At 34.9% G+C, this 11,444-nt stretch overlaps 1 protein-coding gene across 1 annotated transcript; it reads left to right on the top strand.

Annotated features, from left to right (window-relative positions):
* Positions 1 to 6,547: 6,547 nt before the first annotated feature.
* LOC107852808 (G-type lectin S-receptor-like serine/threonine-protein kinase SD2-5) lies at positions 6,548 to 10,105 on the top strand. The gene has a single exon (XM_016697850.2). The coding sequence runs from the start codon at positions 7,358 to 7,360 to the stop codon at positions 9,875 to 9,877; it is 2,520 nt and encodes an 839-aa protein (XP_016553336.2). The 5' UTR covers positions 6,548 to 7,357; the 3' UTR covers positions 9,878 to 10,105.
* Positions 10,106 to 11,444: the final 1,339 nt, after the last annotated feature.

The raw sequence follows: 11,444 nt of genomic DNA, 5'->3' as shown, positions 1-11,444 counted from the left end.
GCCCTTGAAACAAACTTGGATTGGGCGCTTGGTTGACGAGTTAATGGGGGACCCATATAGCCCATGGTTAATTAGAATTGTAGGGTATACCATCTAGCTCAGAATTAAAGCAAAGTATTGAGTCCATATTTTACAAGATTAATTGTACTTTTAATTATGCCTATGTTTTTTTATGTCTATTATGTTGAATTATTTTCACAGTGCTCTCGATTATTTTATATGAAATATATATTATTTTTGGATTGTTCTGCATACCAATACATTTCAAGAATTGACCTTCCTCATGGCGGTTGCATTGTCTTATAATGTAGGTCCTGAGGCACAGTCCCTTGGTCCATCACATCGATTTGGTGAGACATGCATCTTTCAAAGGGTATTTATTCATATGTTGACTTCTTTCAGTTTATGGTCCAGGCCTAAATAGTTAGTATTTTGTAAAGGCTTCTAGACGAGATTCAATTATTGTATTGCCATAACTTTATTGGCATATTTTGATTATAATATCACCTTGAATTTCTTTATGTCTTACATACTTCTGTTTTATATGAATTATGCTTATGATAGTATGCTAAGGGGTCTCTCGGACCTTCGTGGTTTGGGATGTCTATCGCGGCTAGGGTCTCGACTCAAATCATGAAAGCTTGATGATGAAATGGTTATGGTAATTAACAAGTGATGAAGGCATGTCATGGAGTGCTAAATACTGTATGGAGGATCTGTGGATGACAAACATGTTTACAACAACATATGAACAAAGGTGGCTCAAGGAAAGGCTAGTAAGCTTTTGCTTTAGGCCTAAAAACTTTGAGGCCTCAAAAAAATTAATAGTAAATTTTATGATTTCAATTTTACTTGAAATAGCAATGAAGATTGTGAAATAAATTTAAAACATTATCTTAAAAAATATAGAAAGAAAGAGCTACCTAATTTTTACTAGGAAAATTTTAGAACTTCAAATTAAATAACTCAAATTTCATATTAATAAATAATGTTTTAACAACAACATCCATGTTAATGTATTGCAAACAAATGGATAATATTTTATTGACTAAAATGAATCTTTCTTCTATTAATAATTATATTATATGTGAAGTTAAATGTTATGTATTTTTTAAAAATATTACACCAAAAATAATTAATATACAACAATAAAAAATAACTTTAAATTATTATAATATTATTTGTATATGTATATTTACATATCTAAGTTTGAATTTACACCACTAATTTTATTGAGACTACCCTGGATATAAACAAGTGTATGAAGGTCAATCAGGAATCTATGGCCACTTATGTAGCCCAGAATCAAATTCAAGATTTGGAATGGATGGATGATTTCCTTATGGAATGAAAAATGGGTGGCAATAATCCGTTGTGTAGACTGTATCCTCATCTTTATTCACTTTGCGAAACTCAGCAGGCTACTGTTGCTGAAATGAGGACTCAACAATCTTGAAATCTGCATTTCAGAAGGTTTTTGAATGATTTGGAAATAGAAACTATTTCTTCCTTTTATGTAACCTTGGCAGATTATACTGGCTAATATTAGAATAGTAGAAGAAAAAATTGAGAAATTCATTGTCAACTCAGCTCAGATTAGAATTGCAGAAGGACAAATCTGTGAAATTCATTGTCAACTCAGCATACAAGGACCTCAATATATTAGAATTCCAAGAAAAGGATATGCCATGTAAAATTATTTGGAAGACTAAGATCCCTTGTAAAGTAAACTGTTTCATTTGGTGTCTAGCCAAAGAAATAGGTTTGCCTCATGAGAATATGAACAGGAGGGGGTTTCAGTTGTTCTTTGGATGCTTTTTATGTTAAGAACAAGTAAAGACAATAAACCATCTCTTATTACATTGTAATTGGGCAGATCAATTGCAAAAAATGTTCATTAGCTTGAGTAAGATCAGATGGATAAAATCAAGGAGCACTAAAGAACTACTCAACTGCTAAACAAGGTGGGAAATGTAACACAGAAGGAAGAGAGATGAAAGATTATCCCTTTTTGCATCTGGTGGACCATATGAAAAGAATGGAAGAAGAGTTTTTTTTTAAAAGAAGAAGAATAATCTATAAGATTTTCAAATGAATTGTTTAACTTTGCTTTTTTTACTTTTGATGTAAACGGGATCTAATAGTTTAGGTAGAAGACATATTTGATGTTTTAGATTATGTATAGGAATAGGTGATAGATATAAAGGTTGTAACTGTAACACTTTTTGAAGGGGCACTACACGTTGTAGTATACCTATGGATATTAAGACTAATATTACCATTCTTAACAAAAAAGTTATCGATTTTTGTCTTGCTTTGTCAGACAAAGTTAAATACTCTATTTCCCTAGTATGTGGTAGTTTAGTAGGTATGCTATTATTTGCTTTGTTGTGGTAATTTTCATTTTTAGTGATCCAAACATTCCTTAGGTAAAACGGTAGAATTTTTTGTAGTTCGATTGAGTTTATAAATTTATGTTGGGATTTTTTATAAAGGAGGTCCAGCCAATGGCCTGGAGCTGTTTTTATAGTTGTTATTATGTTTTCCAAACCCAATTTTCTCCAATACACATTAATTTTTTTATAGTTTATGAATATGTTCTCTATGGTTTCTGGTTTACCACAATTATAGCACATAGGGCTAATGTCAATTCCTATTGAGCTTAGGTAGTTGCAAGTTGGAAGACTGTTATGTCTGCATAACCATAGGATGTACTTAATCTTGTTGGGGTAGCTTGTCTTCCATATCCAGCAGAAGTGATTATCATAACTAAGAACTGAGTATTGTTGATTTTTGATCAGCCAATATGCAGATCCAGTAGAGTGTTAGGATTTGTCCTGAATTTCTTATCTTACTTGGATTTTACTATAATTGTGTTTACTTCGAAAAGGATTTCTTAGTGAAAAAGGTCTCTCCTCGTAGGAAAAGGTCTCTTTTCTTTTAGATTTTTATTAGGTTTATTCTTTCTTAGAGATTAATTTTACTAGAAAATTCAGATCAATGGGAGATTAGTTAGGATTTGACTTTACCTGATTTTTTACCATTATTAGAATTACCTTTTTTGATAGAAAGAAGCTTCTAAAACTCTTAAAAAAATATTAAATCTATTGGGAGAAATCTCCCCCTAAACCAAACTCTTTGATCACTACATTGATTATGGTATGAGAAGAGGCATCTTCTAGATCCAAAACTTCCTCTAAAAAAGATGTTTGTCAAATATGAAAAAGTATTTTATTTTTTTTAAAGAAAGTAAAAGTAATTATGGTATTACTTTTATTTTCCTTCTAAGAAAAATAAAACTTAAATTTTGTAAGAAAATCAGGGCAAAAATCCTAACATATCTCCCCTTTTTAGCTTGATTTTCTTCACTTGATCCGTCTTCTTCACATCACATGCAGAAACTTCGTTCTTGATATAATCTTTATAACTGTTTCTTGACATGGTTAAAAATAAAGTCTAAAATATCATGATTAAAAATTAATATTTTGTTTTTATTTTTAAGATGTAGCAAATGTTGAAAATATGGTTGAAATTTGTTCTCCACATATAGTTGGACAAAAATCTTCATCATCGTCTAATTGATTGCAAATTAATTAGAGTCGCCTTGGACTTGTCTTCAACCTCGTTTTATCAAACCACTGTATGTTTGAACTGTAGGCTCTGATACCACTTGTTGGGTTCGAAATAGAGAGGGCGTCATGCGCAAGCTTATAGTTTGCAAACCTTGAGACGATAAATTAGACGACAAAGAAAACAATACTAAAAACATAATATTATTATATGATTTGTCCAATCGGCCTTAATATTAAAAAAATATTAAACCTATTGGGAGAAATCTTCCGCTAAATCAGACTCTTAGATGACTACATTGATTGTGGTATGAGAAGAGGAATCTTCTAGAAATCCAAAACCTTTCCTCTAAGAAAAAGGTTTGTCAAATACGAAAAAGTATTATATTTTACTTTCACGAAAAGTAAAAGTAATTATAGTATAACTTTTAGCCGTGATGGTTTGTCTATTAAAGTGGGAAAGTTGGTTAGGTAGATTCCTTGAATTTTAAAATGTCATTGGGCAACACAAAAGGTAACGTTTCTAATTTTCATATACCATAGCCCGTAATGTTTGCAACTGTTTTTATGTCTTCACTTTTTGGTAGGGATCATTGGATAAGAGCGCGGAGATTCCCTTTGTTTGGTATACATCTATCATTCCAAAAGGAGATAGATTTACCGTTGCCTAGTGCCAGAAAAGGTTGTTTGGAGCATATATTCCAGCCCCTTACTATGTATTTCCAGGTTCTACTGCATGTCTTGGTCATGTTTATACTGGGAAATGTGTTATCTCATTAGTATATTTCTTAATAAGCATAGCGACCCACTATATGTCTTGATTATCACAACATCTCCACGCTAGTTTAGTTAGTAGCGCTATGTTTCTGTCTTTGGCGTCTTGAAGGCTTAGTCTACCAATGTGTTTATTTAGAGTTACTGTTTTCCAGTTTAAGAGGTGGATTTTCCTCTTGGGCTTACTATTGATCTCCACATGAAGCTGCGCTGGATTTTATTGATGTTATTCGTGATGTGTTCAGCTAATTGTATGGTTTGCATTACATGATTGGAATGTTATTAAGGATGGATTTACTAGGATTGGGCGCCCTGTTATATTTAGGAACCTAGTTTTCCAGCACGTCAATTTGTTTTGTAGATTATCTACTATGTATTATTGATAGTCTTTATTGGTGGGTTTTTTTTTTTGGTGAAGATAGGGAAGCCTAAGTACTTCCCAAAAGTTTTCCCCTTGTTTATGTGTAGCAACTAATATGGATAAATCCATATTAGTTCCAGTGCGATTGTTGGAAAAAGTTATTTTTGATTTCTTGATATTAAGGGATTGGCCAGAGTCCATACAAAATTGATTCAGGATCTCCCTAATGATGTCAATATGACAATTTGCTTTGTATACTTTGGCCATCAGGGCTAAGTCGCCAGCAAAAAACAAATGGGGAGATATAGGGGCCACTTGGGGAAATTTTTATTGGGTACCATCGTCCCTAGCTACTGCTTTGTTCAATAGTTCTGGATAGCATTTCCATATATAAGATGAATATATATGTGGGATAGGGGGTCTCTTTGTCAGAGTCCACAGCTGGGTTTGAAGAATCTCATGCGGTCCCCACTTATTAACATCGAGGTCTCACTAGACGAAATACATGCCGTAATACGATTGGTAAGTATGCTTGGGATTTTTAAGTTGTGTAGGGTTCTTTTTATGTATGACCATTCTAACCTATCAAACGCTTTTTCAAAGTATAGTTTTATAATCATACCGGGGATTCTTTTTAGATTATAAGTTTTTTTTTTTTTTTTTAGGAAAATGATAATTTTTTTAGATAGATTTATTATCTATCCCACGGATATATAGATAGATCGATTATCGATTCGATTAATCAATTATCGATTCAACCTATATATGAACAGATCGATCGAATCAATTATCGATCCGACCTATATATGGACAGATCGATTATTAATCCGATAGATGAGAAAATAGAAGTAGACCATTTTGTTAATTGGAAACTTGAAGAGGCTTAATAGCCAAATTTTCTCGACAATTATAGCATTTCAAGAAACATTATATTACTGGAAGAATAATTGAAATGGAACTTGGAAATGGTCAAAAGGTTCCCATCGGTGGAAATATCACTTCTTCACCACATACACACACAGAAAAGAAAAGAGGAATACCAACTGATAAAGTTTGAGGATTTAGCAGTTGAATGGTTATTATCCAATTAAACTCTTAAAACTAATAGTAATTAATCAGTTAAATCATATTGCAGGCTTCACTTGTTAAACTCATTACTGAGCATGCTTGGTTTTTCAGAGTTCTGATTATTTTCGAGATACAGGATTCAATTATACCCTATTTTGCCATTCATTAACGCGTCATGTAAAAAGAAAATGCTTTCCAATTCCCACTTCCCAGTTAACCAATGCGAAGATAAGATCTACCTGATTGTAAGTCAGTATAGTAATTATTGAGTTGAAATTTGGGAAAGCTCCTTAATGGAAGACTCACAGTTAATGAGGAAAGTTCCCAAAGGGTGAAATTAACTTGGAAAATGATAGCATAATGAAGTTGTTTTTTTTGTTATGCCCCTCTTTTTATTGACTAGGCAAAGATTGAAAAAGAGGGAAGATGGAGATAAAAAAGTCACTATTCATATATTTATGGGGAAAGAAGTCAAAATTGAGGGCGTCCAACTGTATAAGACCAACCAAGTGGCTGATTTTGTGGGAAATATTAACATAAAGTGGACACATTAATCTTGTTTCCTATCATTAGAAAAACTCCTCTTTTACGTAATAAAATTTCAAGGGGATCTCTATAGGTGCAAAAGGACAATTCTATACATTAATTTATTAAAGGAAAAAGCTCAAATATCTAATCAAAATATCATAAATGACTCAACAGTATCATTAAAAGTTGTGCATATTTATAACAACGCCTGATAAATTTGGCCCATTAGTGCTACTTACCACTAACTGGCCCACATTTCCCGTTTAAATACTGGTTTGGGTACATGTCGTCCAAGTAACAATCCGAGTCATTTTATCTATCCCACTTATTTTTTAATCATCTCAATTGCTTTTAGCCTGCCCTATGTTTGAACCCGACTCAGTTCCTTTTACCCAACCCCTAATGCCTTCTCCTCGTTTCCCTTATTCGAACAGACCCAGATCCCTTACCGTCCATAAGTGCTATTGAATTCCTACTGCTATACTTTCCACTTTGTGGAACGGCCCTGTTGACTTCTGTGGTGGTTCGACGGTGACACCAATCCTTCAGGGAGAAAAGCTGCCATCCTGAAACTACATATGCAGCACGACAATTGATCAGATTGCATTCCGATGGAGTTGAATAGTTTATAGTAGTTCACAATTTGCAGTCAGTAATATTTCGAGATTGTGAAGCATTAAAGCATTATGTCGAAAAGGAAATTTTTTTTATAAGAAGATCAAGGAAACTATGAGATATTAACAGCAAATAGGAAGAAGCAAAAATCTTTATGAAATCCTTGAATTTTAAAAGCACGAGGGGGAAGAGAAAACAGTGAGAATGATCTCTACCAATTCGTTGTGAATGAAATGAGTGTTCCAGGAACAGACGTTTGCAAAGTAATAACACATTGAAGACTTTTAGAATGAAGTTCAATCGAATCCATAATTTCTAAAGTATAATGAGTTCAATGGTTAAAATGTAAACTGATCAAATTAGAATAGAGATCCACCGTAGCAAGTTAGTGCAATGAGTGTTACAACTTAGAAGTCAACACAAGTTTGGAAAATGACAGCATATGGCAAAAAGAGAAACCAAAGCTAAAATAAAACTCGTTTATGAACCAAAATTATTGATTAGCTTTGCCTTGGTTAAGAAAGCAATGATTTCAGAACAGAAACAATATTTTCCAATCCTCTTCTTCATTCATCTCCTCTTTTGTTATTCTTCAGGGAATCTAAATGCCGGTATTCGGAATTCCATTGCTGGAGTTCCTACTTTGTGGATCAACAGGCCGTCTCTTAGAGTTAGTTTCACCACTGACATCCTGACACCTATCCTGGAAGGAAATGGCAACCCACGATTCCTCTTCGGCTTCTCTTGCAATTATGATGCCACAGAATGCTTTCTTGGTGTTTCCTTAGTATTCTACAACAGCTCCACCACTGGTAATATAGACGCCAAGCAGTTAGTTTGGTCTGCTAACAGAAACCATCCAGTGAAAACCAATGCAACCTTGCAACTCGGCCAATATGGAAACTTAGTCTTGGAAGACTCTGACGGCGCTCTTATTTGGTCCACTAATACTAATGGCCAATCTGTTTCAGGCTTAAACTTGACTGAAATGGGGAATCTCGTGCTCCTTGATAAGACAAACCGCACAATTTGGCAATCCTTCGATCATCCAACGGACTCTTTGCTCCCTGGACAGAGTTTGGTTTCTGGACGGAAGCTTATAGCAAGCGTTTCAGAAACTAATCCGAGTCAAGGTTTGCTTGCTTTAACTATTCTCAATGGAAGCTGGGCCACTTACATTGATTCTGATCCACCTCAGTTTTACTATGTTTCAAGTTATCCAGATAGTACTTATTTTAGTTTTGATGGTCAAACACTTACTGCTTTACAAAACCCTCCTAGACCAGCAGCTCAGTTCATAAAGCTTGGGTCTGATGGACATTTACGGGTATACCAATGGGGCAACCTTGATTGGGAAGAGGAATATGATGTTTTGACGGCATATTGGGGAAACTGTGGGTACCCAATGGTGTGTGGAAGGTACAGCATTTGTACAAATGATGGGCAATGTAGTTGTCCAGCTGAAGGTAACTTCTTCGGTCCATTTAATGATAGGAAACCAGATATCGGATGTACAGAGAAGACGCCCATTTCTTGTGACTCTTCGCAGTATCATAGTCTCAAAGAGTTCAAGAACACCACATATTTTGCATTTCAGTTCAATCATGAACTAAGATCAAGCATATTTTGGCTTGAGGGGAAAAAGTTGGAAGATTGCCAAAAGGCCTGTCTGAGTAATTGCTCCTGCAAAGCTGCTATTTTCAGATATTATCAGAATGGCAATCGAAGAGGGAGCTGTTTGTTGCTGAATGAAGTCTTCTCCCTTGTAGACAACGAGTATGAAGTAGACACTACAGTATTTCTTAAGGTACAGAATCCCTCAAAGTCACCTGTCATTTCCCCAAGGATAATAGGATCAACTTTTGCTGCTTTGCTAGGGATAATTTTGATTCTCACAACTTACTATGTTCTTTCTAAAAGGAGGATAGGGTCCCGCAAGGTTGTAGATTCTCTGGATCTGGAACCACTCTTACCGGGAATCCTAACTCGATTCTCTTACAGTGACTTGAAAATAATTACAGAAGATTTCTGCAGAAAGCTTGGGGAAGGAGGATTTGGCTCTGTTTATGAAGGAACATTAAGTAGTGGCACCAAAGTAGCTGTGAAGCATCTGCATGGTCTAGGTCAAGTAAAGGATTCATTCTTAACAGAAGTAAAGACTATCGGCGGCATTCACCATATCAATCTGGTAAAACTCATTGGGTTTTGCACCGAAAAAAGCCACAGGCTTCTAATCTATGAGTACATGGTAAATGGATCTTTGGATAGGTGGATTACACATGAAGATCAAGAAAATGGACTTCCATGGCATACAAGACAAAGGATAATATTAGATATTGCGAAAGGGTTAGCTTATCTACATGAGGATTGCAGCCAAAAGATAATTCATTTAGACATCAAACCACAAAACATCCTTCTAGACCAAAATTTCAATGCTAAGATATCTGATTTTGGGTTGTCAAAACTTATTGAAAAAGACAAAAGCAAAATTGTGACTCGAATGAGAGGAACACCCGGGTATTTAGCCCCTGAATGGTTGAGCTCAGTAATCACTGAGAAAGTTGATGTGTATGCTTTTGGAATTGTTCTCTTGGAAATTCTCTGTGGACGAAAGAATTTGGATTGGTCCCAAACTGATGAAGAAGATTACCATTTGCTAAGTGTTTTTAGGAGAAAAGCGGAACAAGAGAAGCTCATAGATATGGTGGACAAAAATGAGGATATGCAGCTCCACAGAGAGGCAGTGACAGAAATGATGAGCCTCGCTGTATGGTGTCTACAAGGCGATTTCACCAAGAGACCTTCCATGTCATTGGTTGTTAAGGCACTAGAAGGTTTGGTGACTGTTCAAACCAACTTAGATTATAATTTCAGAAATGTACCTAAGGCTGGGGCAGGAAATCAACAGAGGGAAGCCACTATCAGTTTAAAATCTCCTTCAGTTTTATCAGGACCAAGGTAAACAATAAGCTTATGAGTTTTTGTCTTTGAAAGAACCAATTTATGGTTGGATAATGTTAAATATTGTTACATTTCCAATTCTAGCACAACCTTTTGTGGTTCATGAGATTAGAATTCATGAAATGTAATGTTTTGTGACTTCTGCATTAGTTTTTTGAGCCTCAAGTTACAACCATGTAGAGGCTCCTCGAATCACATATGCGGTAAGTATAATATTATGGAGGTGGATCAGCAATGTACCATGTGAACGTGGAACGTGTGTTTTAGTGTTCAGTAAGCTATATTCTGATATGCTATTGAAAAAAGTCCACAGAGAAAGTTTAGAGTTCTCTTTATTGAACAACTGATCATGCCTTAATTGAAGTGCTAATGCAATGTTTGCCTCTTTGTGAGGGAAATATATTAGTTATCCAGTTGGCCTCATAACGGGTACTGTGTTCTTGTTAAACACTAATTCTCTTATGTGTACATGCATGTGTTTTTGAGTGTGTTTTTTCTCTTTTATTTTTTTGGAAGTTTTAAAACTCTTATAGTGGTTCAGCTATAGACCACCAACATATTGAGCTGCCCTTGTTAATTGTCCCATCGACATCTCTAGTCAATAGTCTTGTCGCGGCCCAACTTTTTAGGTCATGATGACGCCTACCATAATCCACCAGTAGGCAAGCCAACCCATAGTCCGGAGCAGCTAGTAACGGACTGCTCAATAACATAGGGAAAAGAATGCGGAATATATGAAATAAAGATCAATACATAGAAGAATCCCAAAACCTGGCGTTAACAATACAAGAGCTAACATAATAAGATTACAAAAGTGATATATCAAGGAGAAATACACTGATACAACTTACCTCTGAATATAACTTAAAGACTAGTCTAATACATAGGAGAGAGATAAGTAATATTCCGAACGCTAGGAGCTCACTCTAAGTCTCCGAATCAGGGCTACTCCGCATGATGCACAATCAACAGCGATAGCCGGTACTATGATCTGCAGGCTGCAGAGCTGTAGTATGAGTACCAAATAAATGGTACTCAGCAAACAACTGTCAACTAAGCTCCGAAGATAAAGTAGATATATACAGCAATATAAACAGAATGAAAACTACACCCAAGAGTTCATAAATCATATAATAAGTCAATGAGAATAATAAGGGACAACTATCCTATTCATGTCCAAGAGTCTAACATGACTAAGGAAGTATCAAGGTGAAATATCCTATTCCATCTACATTCAATATATGAAAATGCTATATCCCAGGTCAATATACGAATAAAGAGCAAAAGAAAGGTATATAGTAATATACAAGGCAAAAGAACGACTATACAATATGAACAATGAAAGAAGGGATATACGATAGTACCATAGCTTCATATAGCTATATATATATATATATAATACAACATATAAACAGGAGGTCATCTCAAGCATAAGCTAGATCATCATGTTCTCATTTTAAGACCTTATTATAATACTATCAGGGATCAATACTAACATACTCAGGATTTCTAATCCATGTGGCTAGACATAGAATAATTGTGCATAGAAATACAATCATAAGATAGCA

The sequence above is a fragment of the Capsicum annuum genome, chromosome 7 (assembly GCF_002878395.1).
Source record: "Capsicum annuum cultivar UCD-10X-F1 chromosome 7, UCD10Xv1.1, whole genome shotgun sequence".
NCBI classification, from domain to species: domain Eukaryota; kingdom Viridiplantae; phylum Streptophyta; class Magnoliopsida; order Solanales; family Solanaceae; genus Capsicum; species Capsicum annuum.
Note: the sequence above shows the minus strand (reverse complement) of the source record. Positions and strands in the feature narration are given on the sequence as shown.